The 21,875-nt window shown below is 44.4% G+C and overlaps 5 protein-coding genes across 10 annotated transcripts; 4 read left to right on the top strand and 1 right to left on the bottom strand.

The window, feature by feature from the left end:
- Positions 1-214: 214 nt before the first annotated feature.
- Positions 215-3,715, top strand: tpst2 (tyrosylprotein sulfotransferase 2). Of its 2 annotated transcripts, none has more exons than XM_047014758.1 (9): positions 215-308; positions 966-1,106; positions 1,321-1,406; positions 1,513-1,758; positions 2,231-2,387; positions 2,601-2,761; positions 2,862-3,060; positions 3,175-3,225; positions 3,400-3,714. In XM_047014758.1, the coding sequence occupies exons 2-9, from the start codon at positions 990-992 to the stop codon at positions 3,424-3,426; spliced, it is 1,044 nt and encodes a 347-aa protein (XP_046870714.1). In that variant the 5' UTR covers positions 215-308; positions 966-989; the 3' UTR covers positions 3,427-3,714. The 2 variants fall into 2 exon arrangements, with proteins under 2 accessions (XP_046870714.1, XP_046870713.1); XM_047014757.1 differs by lacking the exon at positions 215-308 and adding an exon at positions 472-605 and having other exon boundaries at positions 3,400-3,715.
- Positions 3,716-3,824: 109 nt separating this feature from the next.
- LOC124463061 (polyubiquitin-C) lies at positions 3,825-6,109 on the top strand. Its single transcript, XM_047014756.1, has 2 exons — positions 3,825-3,931; positions 4,597-6,109. Exon 2 carries the CDS (start codon positions 4,602-4,604, stop codon positions 5,973-5,975), a length of 1,374 nt encoding a protein of 457 aa, XP_046870712.1. The 5' UTR covers positions 3,825-3,931; positions 4,597-4,601; the 3' UTR covers positions 5,976-6,109.
- An 84-nt stretch (positions 6,110-6,193) lies between these two features.
- Positions 6,194-14,214, bottom strand: lmbrd2b (LMBR1 domain containing 2b). Of its 4 annotated transcripts, XM_047014753.1 has the most exons (19): positions 14,083-14,214; positions 12,868-13,077; positions 12,668-12,780; positions 12,456-12,554; positions 12,136-12,303; positions 11,706-11,916; positions 11,430-11,504; positions 11,198-11,311; positions 10,906-11,089; positions 10,574-10,755; positions 10,287-10,420; positions 10,048-10,153; positions 9,798-9,895; positions 9,480-9,583; positions 9,332-9,378; positions 9,086-9,206; positions 8,867-8,990; positions 8,268-8,358; positions 6,194-8,090 (listed from the first exon to the last, which is right to left on the bottom strand). In XM_047014753.1, exons 2-18 carry the CDS (start codon positions 13,039-13,041, stop codon positions 8,295-8,297), a joined length of 2,118 nt encoding a protein of 705 aa, XP_046870709.1. In that variant the 5' UTR covers positions 13,042-13,077; positions 14,083-14,214; the 3' UTR covers positions 6,194-8,090; positions 8,268-8,294. The 4 variants fall into 4 exon arrangements, with proteins under 4 accessions (XP_046870709.1, XP_046870711.1, XP_046870708.1 ...); XM_047014755.1 differs by having other exon boundaries at positions 6,194-8,358; positions 12,868-13,094; XM_047014752.1 differs by having other exon boundaries at positions 6,194-8,358; positions 14,083-14,213.
- A 1,098-nt stretch (positions 14,215-15,312) lies between these two features.
- ppp1r3b (protein phosphatase 1, regulatory subunit 3B) lies at positions 15,313-17,477 on the top strand. The gene is made up of 2 exons (XM_047014949.1): positions 15,313-15,686; positions 15,937-17,477. Exons 1-2 carry the CDS (start codon positions 15,664-15,666, stop codon positions 16,814-16,816), a joined length of 903 nt encoding a protein of 300 aa, XP_046870905.1. The 5' UTR covers positions 15,313-15,663; the 3' UTR covers positions 16,817-17,477.
- A 787-nt stretch (positions 17,478-18,264) lies between these two features.
- Positions 18,265-21,302, top strand: eri1 (exoribonuclease 1). 2 transcript variants are annotated; one of them, XM_047014946.1, is made up of 7 exons: positions 18,265-18,795; positions 19,063-19,241; positions 19,332-19,548; positions 19,660-19,743; positions 19,940-20,049; positions 20,210-20,324; positions 20,494-21,302. In XM_047014946.1, exons 1-7 carry the CDS (start codon positions 18,667-18,669, stop codon positions 20,734-20,736), a joined length of 1,077 nt encoding a protein of 358 aa, XP_046870902.1. In that variant the 5' UTR covers positions 18,265-18,666; the 3' UTR covers positions 20,737-21,302. The 2 variants fall into 2 exon arrangements, with proteins under 2 accessions (XP_046870902.1, XP_046870904.1); XM_047014948.1 differs by having other exon boundaries at positions 18,273-18,795; positions 19,066-19,241.
- Positions 21,303-21,875: the final 573 nt, after the last annotated feature.

Raw genomic sequence — 21,875 nt, 5'->3', positions numbered from 1 at the left:
ATTACACACACGCAACTGTTACAACTGTTACGCAGCTGTTACAACTGTTTTGAAGGCTTAGGATCATTTGGCTAGAGCAGAAACACTTCACAATATTGGAGCTGCCTGGGTTAATTCTATACATAACATGGAAATATTTCATCCTACTCTCTATATGACAAACGTGATCTCATTCAGATCATGATTCAGATTACAGAGTACTTCCCTTTTTGAACACCCTCCTCTCCACACACTTCTTTTACACTTTGTACTGTTTCCCTGTCTCATTCAGTAGTTACCATTTCTACTTCCCCTTCCTGTTCTATAAGGTAGATCAAACTCTTTGCACATTTCAATTTATATGTGTATATAATTGCATATATGTTTGACTCATACATGTACTGATGTGGCAATGTTTCACTTTGTTCATTTCCACTAACCTTTCAAGCTTGTCTTACTTCCTACCTCCTCTTTTCTCTGTCTATCTTCTTGCTCCACCATGTATTTTTGTCTTGCTGCAGGTTTGCGTTCAGCAAACACTTTTTTTCTATTCCTGCCTGTATGTTCTGTCTTTTCTTAGCCTGATTAGAAGCTACAATTCTGTTGTTCAAATGTTGAAATGTAAGGTAAATATATTTGATTACAATAGTAATAAAGAATTAGTTAAATCGTGTCAAGCAGCATAACAAGAGTACTGTCAGAAGCACATGGGCTGTTCGAATCAAACATCCTGCTGCAGTATGATCCGATACAATTCGTGAATATAAAAATACAACTAGGAATAAAGTTAAATAATCTGTCTACTGTACATAAACATGCAGTGACTGACATTACAATACAGGCCATTACATAGACAGACTGCTACAGTATAGGAGTGGTTGTAAATTCCAGTGCATTGACAGGGGAACAACAACAAGGAACCAAACAGACAAGTTTACTCAAAGAGGGTTTCCAGATCCAGTAAGTGTATTTCTCTGTGCGTTCAGGCAGCTGAATATGAAGAGGAAGTGATGCGGGTGTCTCCACGGCAGTGGCTGCTGATCCTGCTGACGCTGTGTGGACTCCACATTCTGACCCAGTTCTTTCGCATGGTTCTACCCTGCCACTTGGAAAAGCCTGTCGTCTCGGTATATTTATCTACAGTAGCAAAGATACTGGTTGTTCCCCTTGGTACAATTCCAAATACCTCAGTCTGAAAACGTTTTACATGACAAGCACATGTGTCTACTTCACAACACACTGTATGACACCCTCCTACTCAGTGGACATTGGAGGAAGGAAGCGTGTTGAAAGGCAATGCGAATAGAGCAAAGTGGAAATGGGTGATGTTTTATCTGCCAGGTGGTGGTCCACGGCCAGAGAGTAGGGGCTAACACCTCACTGGTGTTTGTGGGCGGGGTGCCTCGCTCTGGGACCACCCTGATGAGGTAAGCGAGAAGAAGGGGAAGGAAGACCAACATTCTGCTGCTACCTCCATCCCCTGTGGTCATTTCCATCCATTTTCTTTTCAAATATTTGGGTCTTTTTGTTTAGGGTGATGCTGGATGCCCACCCAGGGGTGCGATGCGGGGAAGAAACACGGGTGGTACCCAGAATGCTCTCTCAGAGGAACACATGGGCTCGTGAAGAGATGGGGGTCAGCGTGGAGGTCTTGGACCGAGCGGTCACTGCCTTCCTGCTGGGGGTCATAGCTGGACACGGAGAACCAGCTCCACTACTTTGCAATAAAGACCCATTCAGTCTAAAGAGTACACTGTACCTTGCCAAAATCTTCCCCAAGTAAGCTATCCCAGACCCCTTTTTGATTTATGTTTCCCACTTTTAATTGTTGTACACGCACGCACATCACATCCAATGCAAAAGACAGGCCCAGGGCATGTGAGGGGAAACTACAATGTGAAAGAGTTCCTCAGAAGGTTCCAGAGACCAGGCCAAAGCTCAATATCCTGGTTGCTCAAGAGATAACTTATCAACTTCTCTTCACGAGTGACCCTTTGCAAGGGTGAACCAGTTAAGCCGCGGGGAACCCTTTATTCCTATGCTGTTTCAGATGAAATGCATGCGTGGGACTCTGAATCGATTGAGTTTCTCATACGCTGTCCTCATCTCTCTCCATCCCCCACCTTACAAACACACACAGAGCGACATCCCTTCTCCCTTGTTCTCTGGTTCCTTTTCCCTGCGTCCTCGCGTCTTCTCTTTGACCTACGCCCTCCTTTCTCTCCCACTTTGTCTCTGTTTTCCCCCGCAGCTCCAAATTTCTACTGATGCTGAGAGACGGAAGAGCCTCCGTGCACTCCATGATCTCACGTCACGTGACCATCGGTGGCTTTGACCTCTCCAGTTACAGGGACTGTCTGGAAAAGTGGAGCCGCACCACAAACAGCATGCTGGCCCAGTGTACACAGGTTGTATTTCTGTGTGTGTGTGTGTGTGTGTGTGTGTATGCACCAATAAAGCCCCTGTATTCCTAACACATCTTTATTTTTGTTGACATGTTCATGTGTGTGTGAGTGTGTGTGTGTGTGTGTTGGTATGGACCAATAAAGCCCCTGTATTCCTAACACATCTTAATTTTTGTTGACATGTTCATGTGTGTGGGTGTGTGTGTGTGTGTGTAGGTGGGTAGTGAGCGGTGCATGGCTGTGAAGTATGAGCAGCTGGTACTACAGCCACGCACCACACTGAAGAAGGTTCTGGCTTTCCTGGGCCAACCGTGGCACGAGGCAGTGCTTCACCACGAAGACACGATTGGACAACCAGGCGGACCCTCGCTGTCTCGGTGTGTTGGCCCGCATCAGAACGGAATACAGAGGGAGGACAGGTGAAGATTGTGTCCAAATGCTGGATGCACTTTAAGAGCCGTGTGAAATGCTTTTCAGAACGGAACGCTCCACAGATCAGGTGATAAGGCCGGTCAACCTAGATGCCTTGTCCCGCTGGGTGGATTACATACCCCCTGATGTAAAGAGAGACATGGAGGCTATTGCACCAATGCTTCGAAAGCTAGGCTATGACCCGATGGCCAATCCCCCTAACTACGGACATCCAGATCCCCAAGTCCTTAATAATACACAAAGGGTATGTGTATGAACACATTCCATGCTATATTTGTCATCTTAATCTCACTTTAGAAATAGATTTGGAGTTTCTCCCGTATAAACACAGTGCCTTATTGATGTCCACTTTAATTAGGTACACCTTGGGGACTATAGGACTCCTGTACATCTAAAAGTAAAGTCCTTGGTGAGTATTACAGAAACGTGCTTTAAGAGATAATGTTTTTTAGCCACAATTGCTCAAATATATTTTATAATCGTATCTATAGTAAACTGGTTTTGTAGTTTAGTAGACTCCCTACACTACGAACTGCACCTAAATGTGTATATCTAACCTATTCTCTCTTACAACAATGCACAGGCATCTTTCGATAAAGATGGGCATTGAGGAACGGTGCATCAGTATACCACATTAGTTTTGCCACAAAGAAGGATACAATGGAAGGATATCGGTTTCAAGAAGGTGCTAGATTTATAGTCGAGTCGACAGCGCATTGTGCGCAATAAGAAATGACTTCATATGAATAAGCTTTCTGTTGCTAAAGAACGCCGACTCACATTTTTTCCCAAATATGTCTTCCTCCGCCAACCGAGCAACTGTATGGCACCGTTCTTGAACAACTGTCTCAAAACAAGCCAAATAAAATGCTGAACCATATATTTTTATTCTTTATTTATACCTTACTGCTGTCTTTGATGTTGAAAAATTGGGTCAAATTCAATTTCTATCGAAATCCGCAGTTTATAGTTCCACATGGGTGTAACAGCGGAGGGATATGAACTAGTGAGGTATATATACCACAGCCCTTTGTGTTCGAAAACAGACTCGTTCACTGAAGACAGAAGAAGCCTGCAACACCATTGAAAAAGAAACCGGCGGAGAGAATTTACTTGTAAGTATCTGAGGTAACATTGAATACGAACACAAGCCTGAAACAAATGTTGTGGACGTTGGACATATGTAATTTCGATAACGTAAATCTATATACTTAGCCTAGGCACTTCGAATGTGTGCTGCTAGGCGCGTACTGTAGCTATGGAGTCTTGACGGATAGAACTGAGGTACGATAAATACCCGAATGAATTTCTTGATCTCGACCTAAAGCATATTTTATTCAGTAATTGTAATGGGACACATTAGTTAAACGGCAAACTAACAGTTTAATTCGTTGGTTTAATTAAGGAAACAAATGGTTAACGTTAGCAGTAGTTAGGCTAGCTAATTTAGCGACTTAAGTTCGGTAATTTGCGGGCTTATGACAAACCAGCTCTACTGTAAAGATTTTGAATCTTAACGAAATGACTATTGGAAGTGACCCTTTATTTTGTAACCCCCCTCCTAAATTATTGTTCAACATCGAAAGAACATTTGCCACATCTGCCATCTAGTAAACGCCAGCACTGGAATAAAACAAAATGGCGAAACCCAGCTGACGACGTCAGCGGGTTTGTTCAAATTGGGAGGAGTTTAAGATAATACCTGACATGCCAGTCGGCGTTCACCTACAAATTAAATTGTGCGTTTTGAGGTAAATTTCCAACTTATTTTCTTTTCTAGTCAAGATGCAGATCTTTGTGAAGACCCTGACTGGCAAGACCATCACCTTGGAAGTTGAGCCCAGTGACACCATTGAGAATGTCAAGGCCAAGATCCAGGATAAGGAGGGCATCCCCCCAGACCAGCAGCGTCTGATCTTCGCCGGAAAGCAGCTGGAAGATGGCCGCACCCTCTCCGACTACAACATCCAGAAGGAGTCCACCCTTCACCTGGTGCTCCGCCTGAGGGGAGGCATGCAGATCTTCGTGAAGACCCTGACTGGCAAGACCATCACCCTGGAAGTCGAGCCCAGTGACACCATTGAGAATGTCAAGGCCAAGATCCAGGATAAGGAGGGCATCCCCCCAGACCAGCAGCGTCTGATCTTCGCCGGAAAGCAGCTGGAAGATGGCCGCACCCTCTCCGACTACAACATCCAGAAGGAGTCCACCCTTCACCTGGTGCTCCGCCTGAGGGGAGGCATGCAGATCTTCGTGAAGACCCTGACTGGCAAGACCATCACCCTGGAAGTCGAGCCCAGTGACACCATTGAGAATGTCAAGGCCAAGATCCAGGATAAGGAGGGCATCCCCCCAGACCAGCAGCGTCTGATCTTCGCCGGAAAGCAGCTGGAAGATGGCCGCACCCTCTCCGACTACAACATCCAGAAGGAGTCCACCCTTCACCTGGTGCTCCGCCTGAGGGGAGGCATGCAGATCTTCGTGAAGACCCTGACTGGCAAGACCATCACCCTGGAAGTCGAGCCCAGTGACACCATTGAGAATGTCAAGGCCAAGATCCAGGATAAGGAGGGCATCCCCCCAGACCAGCAGCGTCTGATCTTCGCCGGAAAGCAGCTGGAAGATGGCCGCACCCTCTCCGACTACAACATCCAGAAGGAGTCCACCCTTCACCTGGTGCTCCGCCTGAGGGGAGGCATGCAGATCTTCGTGAAGACCCTGACTGGCAAGACCATCACCCTGGAAGTTGAGCCCAGTGACACCATTGAGAACGTCAAGGCCAAGATCCAGGATAAGGAGGGCATCCCCCCAGACCAGCAGCGTCTGATCTTCGCCGGAAAGCAGTTGGAAGATGGCCGCACCCTCTCCGACTACAATATCCAGAAGGAGTCCACCCTTCACCTGGTGCTCCGCCTGAGGGGAGGCATGCAGATCTTCGTGAAGACCCTGACTGGCAAGACCATCACCCTGGAAGTTGAGCCCAGTGACACCATTGAGAACGTCAAGGCCAAGATCCAGGATAAGGAGGGCATCCCCCCAGACCAGCAGCGACTGATCTTCGCCGGAAAGCAGCTGGAAGATGGCCGCACCCTCTCCGACTACAACATCCAGAAGGAGTCCACCCTTCACCTGGTGCTGCGTCTCCGTGGTGGCAACTAAGAAGCTCTGCTTTTAACGATGTCTCACCTCTTCCCTCCCCAGTACCCTTTCCCCATATTATTCCATACCCAATTCCTTCCAACTTCCCCCGAGCTTTCATTCCTTTAATATCAATAAAGTTGAAGCATTCCTGATAACTGTCTTTTTTCTTGCTAGTTTGATAGTAATATAAAAAAATTGGTAGGCTTGCTAAGATGCCTGCCAATTATTTGTTTGTGAAACCTATCTCAGTATAACGGCCTACTCTATTGTCTGCAATGTATGAAATTGGGGCTCTTTAAATTACAGGGGCTGCCTCAATAAATGTCAACCATGAATACAGAATTGTCTAGTATCAATGTTAATGGAAATCATGGCTGTTTAAATATTGATTCATATAATACTCATTGAATAACAACGCTTAGTGAAAAGCAAAATCAGTCCCATATCTAGATTCAGTGTAATTTTCATATCAAGCTCACAAACATCGTTTCATGACATCTTAATTGCACAACACTGGTTTAGTCTACGTCAACTTACAAAATGTAATGCACAAACCACCACCAGGTTTAAATAAAACAATTCCAGCATCTTAATGCATGTACAGGAAAGGAAATATGGGTACATGGTCAAATCCATCAGCAGGTTATGAATGATTTGTAGTGCTAAAGTAGGATTTATTTCATGATACTCAACTTCATATTCAAAACGAGACATATTTGACAAGTATAATTGGGTATCGGCAGTCTAAACAGTCAAGATCAACAGATGGTTAAAGTAACATTGAAGTGAAATATATTAAAATAAATAACATTGTGTTGACATCTCAGCTACCTTAATTAAACCTGTAATACCAAAAAAATCAAACAATATATATACACATCAGTGCATGATTGATGAAGACATGGAAACAAGTCTGGAGAAAAAGGAACATTATTATTTACAGTTTAGATCGTTTTAGATCATTCTTCACCGCTTTCAAAAAACGTGCATCATGCCATCGACAGTTATGAATTTTAGACCTCCTTGTTATACATCGTAACCTCTATTTATCTTTCAAGTACAAAGTCTACCAGGTCCTCCATCTTGACATACGACTCAGTTGTACTTCCTGGATAGCGAGTCAGGTGACCTAATTTACCAAACCTGCCAGCAGGATCTTTCGACCAATGTAAATATTGTATGTAACACGTTTCAAGGTCACTTTTTTTGAAGTAGGACATGCAAACAAATAAAGGTTACATTGGGTGAGACACACATTTGCCATTTTCGTTTAAGCAGTCAAAAATATATACACTATGGCAGATAACGAAAATGGCACAATTGCAACCCAACAGTCAGATTTGAAATGTTCACCATCAATTCTCTGAAGCTTTGACAGGGTGAAGCTGTCAGAAAAACAAACTGAAAGAAGCTTTTAAACAAGATGGCAGATGTACACAGAAGATTTAACAGCAAAACTTCTGTTTTTTTTTTACTTGACCTAATGATTCACTACTGGCCTTTGAGACAATATAGATGATACAGTAACTATCCACCATTGATTGACTACTTTTCAGAATTAGCTATAAATCCTTTCCGTATCAGAAATTGCTGCAGAGAACTTTTCTGGCGTTAGGTGCAGAAAAACTTGGGATCCAAATCTTTGACAACTCAAGTTTGTATTTGGCTTCTGTGTAACTGTCCATATGAACCACATTATCCAGGTCGAAATATGAAGTATTACTTGGTAGCAGCTTCATATACAGATCAAGGCAACTGTCCTTCCACATTTCAAATCTACAACTTGTCAATCAAAACCATACATGGGATCTAATACTAACAAACATATATCTTTCCAACATTTCTATATATTAATTTAACTGCAGAGTAGCTGATCATCTGGGAATAAAATGAAAAAAAATCCTCTCTCTTTCTCTATACATCACAACTTTTGACTCCATAAAGATCCTTCATGAGACGTAACATCCTTCCAGTCATGTCCATAAAATCTAGGATGACGACGACCACAGTGGTGAGGACATGTATGGGAGATGTGTACCCTTCATGACACAGTGCTCTGGCACAAGATCAAACCGCAATATCCAAACTGGGGATGTGTATCTACGACCACGTGATGGGTACTGTAACGGGTTTCTGAAGAGGATCGGGAGAGGAGATTCACGTTAGGTGTCATGCCAACAATTACAGAAACACAGATGGCGTTCTACATTCAGAGAGTTTGGGTGAGAAAAATCGATTTCCTGCGGTGTTTGCAAAATGGGTGCGTAAAGGATCAAAATGGATGTGCATTTATGCTTCTGCTTCTCCGACCTTGACCCGTCTCTCCATACTCAGTACTCAGACGTCGTCGAAGATCTTGCTCTGAGATGACGACATGGACAGGTATCTGCCCCCTGCATGTCTGACAGAGCAGAGCACACCAGTACAGAACATTACTATTTAGTAAAACACAAAACCTCCTGTGTGTGAGTGAGTGTGTGAGTGAGTGTGTATATATATATATATATATATTTCATTACGGTTTTATCCAAAGCAACGTACGAGAAAGATTTGAACCTGCAATCTCTTTTTTTCTATATATTTGGTCTTGTATAGCTTTATTGGACAAATGATAGTTACAGAGGGACAGGAAATGTATGGAATAGAGAAGGGAAGTCATGCAGAAACTGCCCGAGCTGGAATCGAACCCCGGCCGCCGGGTAGGGCCTATGCTACGCACTCCACCCAGTGAGTCGCCCCAACCTCAGATCTCTTGATTTGCAGTCAAGTGCTTGGACCACTGCGCTAAAGTCATCCGATGCGATGCAAGCGTTTTCTACATTTCAAATTGCATACATTCGGCGGACACTTTCATCCGGAAGACCGAGGACCAGAAGTGCACGGCTGGAACAGAGAGGAGGACGTCCTACCTGGTATCAGACTCCAGAGGGTCGTCTGCGAGCGTCTCCGCATTGAAGTCTAAGGGCTCGGCGTCCTGGAGGAGCTCGATGCAGTCTCTCTCGGGCCGGCCGCCCGTTCGAGTGTACTTGGCCTCTGCGAAACCAAACAGCGAGACGGCTCGAGTGACAACGTCAGCCAACAACCTGAAGGTTACGTTGGGTGATCGGGATTACGGGATCTCCACTCACGCCTGTTGGTGTTGGGGCCGACGGTGTCGGAGTAGGTGCCGGTTTCCTTCATTTCAGCGTGGCTGCTCCTATTCCGAGTTGCGTGGTCTTCCCTCTGGTTACCGTAGCGCTCTTTCCACTCCTACGACACACACGCACACACAACGGTCACGCATGATGTACTAGCGGATGGATTCGACCGGGCCATCACCTCGACTCTTTGTGATTGTCACGTCACAAAGAGGAAAAGCGAAACAAGGAGCTCACTTTACGGCGATTCTCTCCATCTTCGATCCTTTGCCGCTTTCTTTTCTCTGTCGAGGACAAAGGACAGCCGTTAAAAACATGGCCATAGACAGTCAACGTTGAAATTTCACTATTCGCGTTATCAAAAGGGGGAGGGGAGAGATCAAACCTCTTCGGATCAGCTCCTTGCCCTCGTCGATGAGGTCGGAGGTCAGTTCGTTGTCCCCCATAAACTGTTGGAACCCCAGGAGGTTCAGGCAGCGGGTCCCCAGGCTAGGTGGGAGGCAGCAACAAACACATGTTTGAGTCTGGTAAACTGTGTTTACCAGGTTTGGTAAATTAGGTCACCTGACTCGCTATCCAGGAAGTACAACTGAGTCGTGTTTCTCGTCAGGAAACCCCCAATGCAATCCCCAAACATGCTCGCACCTACTCCGTCCCTGGACAAGTGACCCCCCCCCCCCCCCAAAAGAAAAGCAGCACTCACCTGAAGTAGGTGGCAATACAGAGGAGCAATATCAGCATGGGGTAGTAGATGTAGAAGCCGTTGGCGATGAAGGAGAGCACGCGCATGGAGCCCATGATCTGTGGACGACACAAACATGCGGTCACGCTGCGTGGACGAGTCCACGGAAACCGACCGACGTCTGTCGGCAAAGGCTTGATGGGATTGGCCGGGGTGTCTGTGTGGTTTGAACCGGCGAGACGAGGCCAGGCGAGCGAGCGAGGTTGCTTACGGAGGTGTAGGCCGTCTGCTCCTTCTTCTGGTGGGAGATGGCAGAGTCCATGTGGATCAGACCCAGGAAGTTCAGGCACAGGGGAGGGGTCAGGCGGCAGAAGAGCCTGCGGAATGACAACAACAGCCCTCAACGATTCGGATCATACGCTGACTACTAAACATCCTTGTCTCTCTTCTCTACGGGACACTCCCCCGGCCCGGCCCCACCTCCAACCTGGCTCCCAGCTGGCTACTCACATGCCACTGAACTGCAGGCTGTACGCGTCAGTCTGGTGGTGCGACGCCAGGTAGTAGTAGTTGAACACTCGGATGCGGAACACGGTGGAATACACGCACGTGCACAAGAAGAATATGGTGATGAAGCACGCCATCTAGTGGACAGAAAACGACAGCGTCAGGTCAACAGAAGAGGCTCGTGGGCATTGTAGTCCAACGACATGAGCGATGGGACTCGTGGAAACGGGACACCCGTGTTGATCCTTGTGCCGGGGGGCTACTCCTCCTCGACGCGTCAGGGCCCTCACCTCGATGTAAAGGTAGTTGTATTCTCTCTCGGCCAGCTGGATGAAGACGGCGAACAGGGAGAGGACGGGCCGGGTGCTGAAGAAGGTGCATTCGGACCACACCACGGCCACCGAGAACAGGGACAGCGTGACGGAGAGCAGGCGGTAGAACCACTGCTTCAGCAAGCACTCCCAGTACCATTCTGGGGAGGGCAGGGAGACACACGCAGACTCAGAGACCGCAAAAGGGAGAGTACACGAAAATTTATACAGACATGAGTCCTGAGCCGGGGGGGGGGGGGGGGGGGGGGGGGGGGACACTCGAGGAAGAGACGGTACCACACAGGACTGACCTACGGTCGGGGTGTACAGGTATCGGCCGAACCACCCCGGGGGCTCAAGGGAGGGGAAGCTGTGGACGAACACGTGGACCGTGCTGGTCTCGTTCTTGGCCACGTCCTCCAGGTGGACGGCCTGCTGCAGGAGGATCTGCCACTGGACGCGAGTCCGGTTGTGCCTCTGTACTGCGTAGATCACCTGACAGCCCCCAACACGCATAAACACAAAGTTCCATTTCTCTTTAGTCAGGGCCCCAGTGTTTTGTTTTTTATTGGACACGGACCTAAGCAGTCATCGACATCCCACCTGTTTGTGCAGCTTCACCAGGCTCTTCTCGCTGGGATAGGTGTTCTGTTTGTCATCAAAGTCCTCGTAGTCGTCCATGTTCCTGCCCATCTTCTCCTGGTAGTCCAACGGACACTGGTGCGGAGCACACTCTCAGTTAGGTTCCACCGACTTGAGATCATTTCGAGCAAAAACGGAGGGACGGCAGAGTCCGCCTTCGACTCGTGGTTTTGTGTGTGGAACACTCGCTCACCTTCTTAAGGATGGTGTCGATGCACTCCCTCAGTGGGTGGTTGTACTTGATGGCTTCACTGAGCTTCCTCACTTCCTAGGGTGGAGATACAGCCGACAAATGAGTTGAGATGGGAGGATGTTTGTCTGGGTGTATCAACCAATCGATACCATTTACTGTCATCGAATGGAATTCAGGGCCTCTCAGTCACATCTCCTCTATGTTAAAGAATAAAGCAAAGCCCTCGAAGCAGCGCCCCGAAGAGCCCACTAGCGATTCCCAAAAACTCCATCTCACCTCCATGACGTCCTCCAGGTTCTCCTCCGCGTCGGCCTTCTCCGTCATCAGCTTGGCCGCCTTGAAGTAGGTCTTGATGAGCAGGTGCCCCCGCCGCGACGCGTTCCAGTAGGAGCGCGGGATCTCCACCAGGCCGTAGCCCAGCAACAGCACCAGCAGGAAGAGGCCCCAGGTGTTGGCCGCCGTGATGCCGATCGTCTGCAGCTCATACCTGAGCAGGAGCGGGGGACAGACAGACAGACAGGGCCGGAGGGGGCAAAAAACAAAGATTCAGCTCTCGTCAAAGCTATTCGTGGCGGTCAGAAGGGGATTTAAAGGGAAACGGGTCACGTTCATAATCCGCCTCTTTACTCTTTTCGAAGACCCTCTGGGGAACACGTGCGATGCTAAAGCAGGCCCTTAGGTTGGCCGTGCCGCGTGAAGCGCTCACCAGGAGAGACGCCACTCGGGGTGGATGGCCACGTAGATGAGCAGCGAGCCGAAGATGAGCAGGTAGGTGCCGTAGTAGATGGCGTTCTCTATCAGAGCCGTCTTGATCTTCCCGGCGATGGAGAAGCCTCCGGAACGGGCGTACGACTGCATGAAGGGTAGCAGCAGCCTGAACACACACACACAAGCACAGAGAAGGAGCCGAGGGAACATGATGGAGACATTGTTTGACGTTGTCATCGAAACGTTTCACGGGGGAGAAGGGCCTGGTGCATTTGATGGACTAAGCAGCACCGGTAGTGGAGATGATGCAGTACTTACCAGGTAAGACACTGAGATGTCCAATACACCACCCTCCAAAATACTGGCATGATGCCATCAGGAATGTAGCTCCACGGTTTATAACACACTCTTGGAACACTGATCGAAAATAAAAGCAAACGATATTTTACATGTTGGTGCAAAAGGTTTCCTAAAGAACTTCCCAATGGATATGAAACGTCTCTATAAAAGAGGCACCCGGAACCACCAACCTTTTTGTGGGTGTAACGGTCGAGTTTCCTGTCGTTTGATTGGACAGCACAGGGTTCACCGAAGCAGCAGGGGTGTGGTCTTCGTGATCTATCTTGCACTGCTTATAGATGGTCTGTAAGAGCAAAATGTGTGCACATGCACAGCCATAAGGGAATATACATTCCATTTCGAAGAAGTGTGTGTGTGTGTGTACACTCACAGTGCTGACGTCCAGAGGAAGGATGAAGACGATGAGAAAGCACAGATACCAGGCCAGCAGAGTGCCAAACAGCACCATGCGCTGCTGCTTCCGGAAGTCACCATACCGATGCAGCAGGAACAAGGCCAGGAAAAACACCACCACGATCTCAATGCCTAGCGCTGCCCCACTCATCCTGCCTCTCTCTTTCCCCACCAGCCACACCGGTCACTGACGAGAGAGAAAAGCTGGGAATCAATTCCAATTGAACGTTATAGATGCATTCTTCAACTGCCACGCCCACTCTCCTCCCCCCTCCGTAAATTACTTAGTAATGAGGTTATTTTCACACAGCTTCCAAAGATGTGTCTGACCCTATTCAACAAAATGTCTGTTGATCTGTGTCTCTTTTGTTGCCTTCCTCTGGGGCATGATGATTATCTGAACATTCTGCTCTACTTCAACTCAGCAAAACAACAGAATAAGGTGTAAATAGATGTTGAGTATTACTTCACACCATCCTCTCTATATACGATATATCAATGTAATGTTTGCTTTACTTTACAAATAATATAAGGTAACTGTATCAGTATTTTAATGAGTTGAGGATTCATTAAGAATGTATGGAAGCCTGTAAATTTGAAACAGGATTTTATCATAGCTCCAACTAGAGATATAGTATTTAAAGAAACTATGCATTTGCTCTGCTTAATCAAAATATGTGGGAATAAGTGGGAATTGGCTACTAGTAGATTGAAATTGATCTGTCATAGCCTTGACGATTGAGTCGCAGGTGGCCCTAGACAACCCAACACAAACAATAAAATATCTAGGCGTAACCATTGCTTACCAAAACATTCAGAGCATATAGCTATTTCGATTACGTTAGCTGGATACCAAGTTAGCTTTGGAGGCTAATTAACAATGTATCAACTACAGCACTTAGTAAAAACAGTAATACATGTATATAACGCATCATATAGCTATCAAGCTAAATGTACTGCACAATAAATATGATGTCCAATGCTTGATTATAGGACAGCAGTGCTAGTGCTAGCTAGCTAGGCAACAACTACACGTCGCTATGAAGCCTACTGCAATGTACTGCTAGCACTCTATAGCTACCTCGAGCTAACTTTAGCATTTTTGACAGGTCGTTTATTGAGTTAGCCAACTAGCAAGGATCACACACCACTGTTGGCAGTGGAAATATCACAGTCGTATAAATTGTCTTACCTACGTTCTTTTAAAACACGATAGAATCAAGCACTCCTCGACCAGCTAAATTGTATTTTTCCCTTGCATGTTTGTAAAATACACCCAAAGAAAGCTGTCGTGGAAGGATTGTCGTCACATCCTGTTCCTGGGTCTTTCAGTGAACGTGTGCTGTTGACTGGGACCGATACACAAGGTAAATGCCTATCAAATCAGGAATATTAATAAACATACAGGACATGTATCGCCTGCCTCATTGTACTTGTGATGTTTTGACTTCCTATATAATGTGTCCTCCCTATGTCACATCACATTAATAATACATTAGGTGTTACAAAGTTGCCAGCTGGGAAATCAAGTCAGTAATGTGCATCATTAGTCAGTACAAAACATAATAAAAAACCAACAGTACAGTTTCTATTTTGAGCTTGAAACCAGTTCACAGTCCAGATACTGAACATTGGCTTGAACACAAACCTGACCCCACCTTTGAACTTCATCGGGTTGTAAATAAGATGACATGAGTTAATATACTGCCAGTTCCCCTATCTGTTAAATAACAGTGTTAAATTAGTGCAATGGTTCTGTCAAGGCAAGGGCAACCATATGAAGGGGCTTCTTGACAATAATAGTAAACCATGATGGGAAATATTGCATTGCTTATTTGATTGGATCCAGCAGCCCATTTCAAAAAGTATGACTGATTGGACATAAGCTAAGAACTCCAATGTGAGATTCACACAAAATGACATACAATGTTGTGATTATTGCTTTTATTTACAGTTGCAAAAAGAAAATAATCTTATAGGCCTACTTAATAAAAACACTCCCGTGTGCAGCCCATGCATGCATTAGATAGACCTTGGAGACATTTCCCTGAATGGACTCAAGAGAATGACTATCCAGACTAAAGACTTTGTCTTTAGTCATTTCTTCTCATTCTCTATTTAATACATATTCTCTATGGTACCCTGTACTACGGAGCTTTGTCTTTGACAAAGATACTTTTTTTAGACTTGAATCAGCACTGACTGTTGATAAAGCTAAATAAGCTAAGTCTTGCTCAAGCTAAGTCTTGCTCACCTGTAAGCCTCTATGTGGTTAACATACATGACAGTAATTACTAGGCCATTAAGCTGTGACCACAACTTTAAATATGATGATATGTAGTTGAGTTTGTGCTTGGATTTTGCATTGTGAGTGAAAGCAATGTAAAATTACTATGTATATATATATATTATATTGTACTTTTTTCCAGATTCATGTTTTAGAAATATCGTTTCACTCATTATTTGACAATTTGTGTTGTGAAAACAATAGTGGAAATAACAACCAATTGGGTGGCGATTTGTCGATCATTCTCCCACAGCTTATTGTGATTGGCTACACGAATGTGTTCACGTGCTATCAGTGTGGTCCTTGAAATTCTGACTTTTAGAACGCTTGATAGCGAATGTTGACTGCAGTCAGCAAATAAGTAAGTAACTGAAGAAACGATACATATGCTCAGTCCAAAGAGAAGGTTTACAAAAGGATAACATGATTACATCAACAGACTAAAGAAACGTGTCTACTAATTAGTCTAAATTTGAGTAATCCTACATGCTCCGCGCAAGCTATTCAAGGTAAGACTGCATCATTTTAGGTTGTTAATTTCAAATTGTTTTATATTATAAACTACAATTTAATGTATAAACGAGGCTTAACTTATCGTGTCTTGTCAAACATTGCTCATGAGTAGGGATCGATATATTTTTAATTCATTCATTCAACCAAAGTTTTATTTCAGTTTGCATTTTACGGATTTTAAGGATTGAGGTGTAACAAAACTTTATTGATGCAATGTTATTCTATGTTTTCCGATTTTGTATTCAGCCCTTATCCCCAAAACACCATAATGGCAGTGGAGTTGGCGATATCGCTCTACCAGTCAAACGATGACTTCTGCTTCAGGACTTCAAAATCTCTAAACCCCTGTCTGACTAGTTTGAACACGTGCCAGATAGTTGAACAACGTCCACATCCAAATGAAGGGGAAGCTCTTTATAAAAGACGTGGAAAATCCAAAAAGAATGTGTCTTTTGCAGACCATAAAGGACTTGCTCTCACCAAGGTGAAGATATTTTCAGAGTTCCATGACCCCATTGACATCCCACTTAACATTCAGGAGCTGCTTAACTCTGCACTAACATTATCTGAAAAAGAAGACAAACTAGTATTAGACTTTCCCCAGCCCTCTGCTGATTACTTACTTTTCCGCCAGCGTTTGGAAAGTGAACGTGTTTGTCTTGAGCACTGCATGCTGAAGGAAAAAGCATTAGCAGGAACTGTGAAAGTCAAAAACCTGTCATTTGAAAAATCTGTGAAGGTAAGGGTGACCTTCGATACATGGAAAAGCCACACAGATGTGGAGTGCCTTTACGTGAAGGACACCTACATGTGTTCAGATCGTGACACTTTTTGCTTTGACATCTTGTTGCCTGATCATGTCAGGCCACATGACCACATCGAGTTTGCCATCTGTTATGAGGCCAACAGTCACACCTACTGGGACAGCAACCAACACCAGAACTACAGGATTATCTGGTCTTCCATGAAGACAGATGATCAAAGGTGCCTCAGCAGTAGCCTGCAGACAAGTTACTCTCACTTGGGAATTCACTTTGATCGCTACGGAAGTCCTAGGTGCTCCCATGGACTTTTCCCTGAGTGGCAAAGTTGTGCAGGGTATGAAATTATCGGCCCATACTATTAAATATGTGGTTTAATTAAACCATGTTCCAAGGAGTGACAATATGTTCTCTTTAAATGACAGTGAACAACATCCTCAGGGTCCATGATAAAAACGATTTAAAACAGTTTTACAAACCAGTGCGACATCATATTAATTAATCCTGAATGATTCCCTTCAGTGCAATGACACATTTAGGAAAGCAATCAAGTACAGGTTTTGAGGAGTATAGATGACACATTTTCTAATGAAATTATAGGTTACCATAGAACAGTGTACTATATATTGCTTGACATTTTTATTATACTGTGAATAGAAGAGGTTGCAAATTCAAATGCAAATGTATTAATTGTTTTTGTGAATTAGTTAATTCACACATTTGTTACGTTTTAGATGTTTTGTCAGAAGTTTGCATTTGTAAACAGAATGCGTAAGGTTTTAAGTCATGCTTGAACACTAGACAATCCACTTTAATGGGCAGCAATACTGTACACTTTGGACTTTGCCCATATTTCCTTATCTGTTTGTCAAATGTTGGTTTTAAAGGGACTCCTTTTTTCACATGCAGTATTTTGCATTGTATATATTATGAAGGATATGTTTGAAGTACACTGAATTTAATATTTTAACAGTCACTCTCTTTTTATCAATGTTTAAAAGATGTTAAATAAAGAATCATAAATCATTTGGTATTCTCTATATATTGTTACTTTTTCACTCTGGAACTATTGTGATGTAAAAAGCAGAGGGTTCTTGCTTATGCCCAGTGCATGTTAGACCGAGCAAAGTTCTTCCTGTCATGACCTAGATTCTGAGGCCATGTAAACTATCAAGCTGTACATTAACTCATAATATTGTTTGAAGAAGATGTCACAGACACTAAATGACCACATCGAACTTTCACTGTTTACTTGTCCTTAGATGGCTATATTTTTTAAGTCAATTATTCACAAATAATCATGCATGTTTCACTGACCATTTATAGTAATTACTTTTAATTACTATAACCTGTTCAAACATGAAAGAAAGTCTGACCAAGTTATTAAACCTGGTTTATCCTGTTAACTGTGTGATATTGTAACATTGTATTCAAAACCCTCCAATGGAAAACTGAGCTGTAATAGAGGAGTGCACCTACTTTGTGGTATGGGTAACATTACAAGGTAGGACAGACGTTTAGTCAACATGTAGCCAGCTGGAGTTACAGAGGATATGGGCTAAATGAAATAGGACTTGAATGATCTTTGTTGACTTTCCCCGTGGTTTATTTCTAACATATATATCTGTAATGGAAATAAAAACTCTAGATGCCAAAGAAAGATGGGATTTCACTGAAATGTGTGGTTGGTGACGGTTACAGAGATTAGTGGAAGAGCACCTCATGAACGTTGGTGGCAATCAGCCATAACATCAGAAGAGGAGTTTTTTTTTTTTGGTCTTCCACGTCCATAGGCGTCGCCATCGGTGTCGCTACTGCACATGAGAACGAGTACACGGAAATGACGACGGACTGTTTAGTAAACAGTTTTCAGCAAAGCAATATCAGTAGTTAGCAAGCTAGTTTTATCAAACCTGTCAGGACGTCGGATTGAAGTTAACAAAATCGCAACTAAAACAGCCCTTAATTTATACGAAAACCAGTTCATTCAACCGACAAGAAGGCCCTACTAGCCATAGTCTTGCTGAGGTGGAACTCAGTGGATACCACGCGGGAAGAACGCGCGCACAGACACTTCCCCATACGTCACCTAGCTAGCAAACTACTGTATGTTAGCTAGTTAGTCAACGCTTCTAAAAATAAATTACTACATACCGTTCAGTACAGAGTTTTCACATGTTAACAAGCTAGCTAGTTTACAGTACCCGCCTCTAAAATGGAAGAACACAAAGAGAATATCCATGATAAGGTGTGTAATGTAAAGTTGCCATCGAATCCTGACGAAGAGGAAGATAACAAGGTTAGCCTTAGTGCTAGGCTTTCTACTGTCACACTCACAGAAAAGGTATGTAACATGGGTTGATTTATGATTGCTAGCTACCAAATGCTCACAACTTGACTTGCTACTAATACATAGTTACTGCACTGTGTGTGTTTGGAGTGGACCATTCTTCTGCGAGCGCCAAAATAGCACATTTATTCTTGAGTTCATCTCCTGGATGTATCACCTCGACGAGAATACCATGCCAATATATATTATATTTACGTTGCCATAGCCACGTCATAGATTGTTTGACTTGGTCACTGATTGGCTATTTTATATTTCTTCCAGCAGGACAAATCTTGCGCTAAAGCATGCCTTTCAAGTGAATCTATCCCTAAAACAGCTTCCAACAGCGGCGAGTTCAGTGATCCTGTTTACAAAGAGATAGCTCTTGCAAATGGACAAATCAACCGCATGAACCAGGACGAGCTACGATCCAAACTGTCAGCGTTGAAGCTTGATACAAGGTTGGTTTAAAAAAAAAATAACATACATAACGCTAAGCAAAGGAATCGTGCCTGTAAAACCTCCTGAATTATTTTTCTGTTCTACATTAGAGGTGTAAAAGATGTGCTGAGGAAGCGGTTGAAGAGCCACTATAAGAAGTTGAAGCTGATGCAGTCTGTCGCAGAGGGTGGATCCACAGACACATATTATGACTATATCTGCGTGGTTGACTTTGAGGCGACGTGTGAAGAGAGCAACCCCTTTGAGTTCACTCATGAGATCATCGAGTTCCCCATCGTTTTGATCGACACTCACACACTTCAGATTGTGAGTGGGACCCACAAAATGCCCTCCATTTCAAAGAGACACAGTTCTATACAAAGTCAGGGACGGGGGTGGGGCTGCGGTGTGATTTCTGTCCTTCCTCTCCTTCCACAGACGGACTCATTTCAGGAATATGTCAAGCCCGAAGTCAACGCACAGCTTTCAGACTTCTGTGTGAAATTGACAGGTATAACACAGGTAAGGACGAGCGTAAAAAGTCCTTTCGAAAGAACATGCTTTTACATGTTTTGTATGATGCAACACGATCCTTGTTTATTAAAATTGTACTTGTTAATCAGACAATGGTGGATGAAGCAGACAGAAGAACATGCTTTTACATGCTTAGTATGGGGCAACATGATCCTTGTTTATTAAAATTGTACTTGTTAATCAGACTATGGTGGATGAGGCCGACACGTTCCCCGGTGTCTTGAAGAGAGTGGTGCAATGGCTTCAGGAGAGAGAGCTTGGCACCAAGTACAAGTACGCCATGCTGACAGACGGGTAAGACACAATCTTGGCTTGGTAAATCATTGGCATTGGCAACGGTGATAAGGAATGGGCTACAGCTAGGTGCAGCTGCAAATGATCAAACTTGACTGCAACTTGGCTCATGGGGGTGCTGTCGGAGAACTCAATAGATGTTCTAATGTTTGGATCTTAGGTCTTGGGACATGAGCAAATTCCTCAACATCCAGTGTCGTTTGAGTGGGATAAGATATCCACAGTTTGCAAGGAAGTGGATAAACATCCGAAAGTCATATGGAAACTTTTATAAGGTTAGTTTCAGCTGATATGCAAATATCTCTCCAAATCGAAACAAGCGATTTACAAAACCTTTCCCTTTTTCGATATATTTATATTTTCACATGCTGACAAACATCTGAAATATCTGTCTGCAAGGTTAAATGGAAAAAAAGACTCTTCAACTGACAATTTCTCCCACAGGTCCCTCGCACCCAGACCAAGCTGAGCGTCATGCTGGAGAAACTAGGCCTGAAGTACGAGGGGCGCCCTCACTCTGGCCTGGACGATTCCCGCAACATCGCCCGGATAGCTTTGCGCATGCTGCAGGACGGCTGTCAGTTGCGCGTGAACGAGCGTATACACGGAGGCCAGCTGCTGAACGTACCTAGCTCCGCCCCCGTGGAAGGAGCTCCGCCCCCACACAACCCCCGCAGACGCGATTAGTCACCTGACCCCGTCGCCCCCCTCCTGAGACGTCCACACAGAGGCCTTGAAAACGGGACATCCTCTGCCTGTTTCGCACCCCATGACTTGAAATCCCTTACTGCTGGCCATCGTAAAGTAACTGTAGTCTTATTTTGTTTTGAAACCGGGGATCTTGTAGTTTGCGCTATCTTTGCTCTAGGAGCTTCAATACCGCAACAAAATCTTTGCTGCTGCAGTCAGGTGTGAACTTCTGTCGCCTACTCAACGACAACACATAAACCTTCATCTTTTCCATCTTTGATTGTAAAACTTTTACTTTAATAGATTTTTCCATGTTTGTCACTTTGTCAATGTAAGATTTTTTTCCCCCTCCCCATTTTAATTTGAAATGAAACAGACATTTTTGTCATTGTATCGGTCAGTGCATCCGTCAGTGTATCATCTAATGGTGTGATAAACGAGGAAGTGTCTGCTGTGTCTTAACATTGTCTTTGTTGGATTCATCCAGCAGTTTTATTTGCACAAGCGTACACACAGAATGAGCTGTCTTAAATGATATATTTTGTGTACCTAACGTGAATAAAGTCTTTAAAAAAAAAATGCAATGTCTCCTGGTGAAATTGATAGAGAATATATTTTCAGCTCGCTCATATTTCATCACACGAGTAGTATGCTACTCAGGTGGGAGGGGTTTTGCACCAATTTTGCAGAATCAAAACGGTCCTTTATTTTAGGAAACTAAATATGTTTTACTTTTTGTTTTGGTAAACCCAAGTTGATCAAACCTGCATTTACACGTCTGCCCAATAGATGGAGACAGTCCTTTGATTTCACTGTAGAACCAGTGCTGTTCAACTCCAGGTTTTGACAAGCTCTCTGGAGTTTACTGACTACCCAGGGGTGTTGTGGGGAGGGGGGGGGGGCAGTGCCCCTGTGGGCCCAACTTTGAACCCCTTTGTTGTGGCCCCCCTAAATGAAAAGTCTGAATAATTATAAACAACAAGACAAACTTTTGCCTGTTAATTTTCCTCACTGCATTGCAGGCATTATGACAACAATAATATTGTAATGAAACTGGCCCATCTAACAGTAGGCCCCCACCCCTCCAGTTGAAATGGTAGAACCTCCCCTGCACCTACCAAGTCTGAGGGTTCATA

This window comes from Hypomesus transpacificus, unplaced genomic scaffold (assembly GCF_021917145.1).
Source record: "Hypomesus transpacificus isolate Combined female unplaced genomic scaffold, fHypTra1 scaffold_27, whole genome shotgun sequence".
NCBI classification, from domain to species: domain Eukaryota; kingdom Metazoa; phylum Chordata; class Actinopteri; order Osmeriformes; family Osmeridae; genus Hypomesus; species Hypomesus transpacificus.
The sequence above is the reverse complement of the archived record's forward strand: the minus strand, read 5'-3'. Positions and strand labels throughout refer to the sequence as shown.

What these genes read in the sequence shown, in the direction of transcription:
- ppp1r3b (XM_047014949.1), top strand. Translation starts at nt 15,664, where the DNA reads ATGCTCCGCGCAAGCTATTCAAG. An exon ending in CTCCGCGCAAGCTATTCAAG is followed by an intron (nt 15,687 to 15,936) that starts GTAAGACTGCAT and finishes TTTTGTATTCAG; the next exon opens with CCCTTATCCCCAAAACACCA.
- LOC124463061 (XM_047014756.1), top strand. Translation starts at nt 4,602, where the DNA reads ATGCAGATCTTTGTGAAGACCCTGACTGGCAAGACCATCACCTTGGAA.
- eri1 (XM_047014946.1), top strand. Translation starts at nt 18,667, where the DNA reads ATGGAAGAACACAAAGAGAATATCCATGATAAGGTGTGTAATGTAAAG. An exon ending in GCGTTGAAGCTTGATACAAG is followed by an intron (nt 19,242 to 19,331) that starts GTTGGTTTAAAA and finishes GTTCTACATTAG; the next exon opens with AGGTGTAAAAGATGTGCTGA. An exon ending in AATTGACAGGTATAACACAG is followed by an intron (nt 19,744 to 19,939) that starts GTAAGGACGAGC and finishes CTTGTTAATCAG; the next exon opens with ACTATGGTGGATGAGGCCGA.
- tpst2 (XM_047014757.1), top strand. An exon ending in TGGAAAAGCCTGTCGTCTCG is followed by an intron (nt 1,107 to 1,320) that starts GTATATTTATCT and finishes TTTATCTGCCAG; the next exon opens with GTGGTGGTCCACGGCCAGAG. An exon ending in TCTGGGACCACCCTGATGAG is followed by an intron (nt 1,407 to 1,512) that starts GTAAGCGAGAAG and finishes CTTTTTGTTTAG; the next exon opens with GGTGATGCTGGATGCCCACC.
- lmbrd2b (XM_047014755.1), bottom strand. Translation starts at nt 13,041, where the DNA reads ATGAGTGGGGCAGCGCTAGGCATTGAGATCGTGGTGGTGTTTTTCCTG. An exon ending in TGGTGAAGCTGCACAAACAG is followed by an intron (nt 11,090 to 11,197) that starts GTGGGATGTCGA and finishes GGGGGCTGTCAG; the next exon opens with GTGATCTACGCAGTACAGAG. An exon ending in CGGCCCCAACACCAACAGGC is followed by an intron (nt 8,991 to 9,085) that starts GTGAGTGGAGAT and finishes TTGGTTTCGCAG; the next exon opens with AGGCCAAGTACACTCGAACG.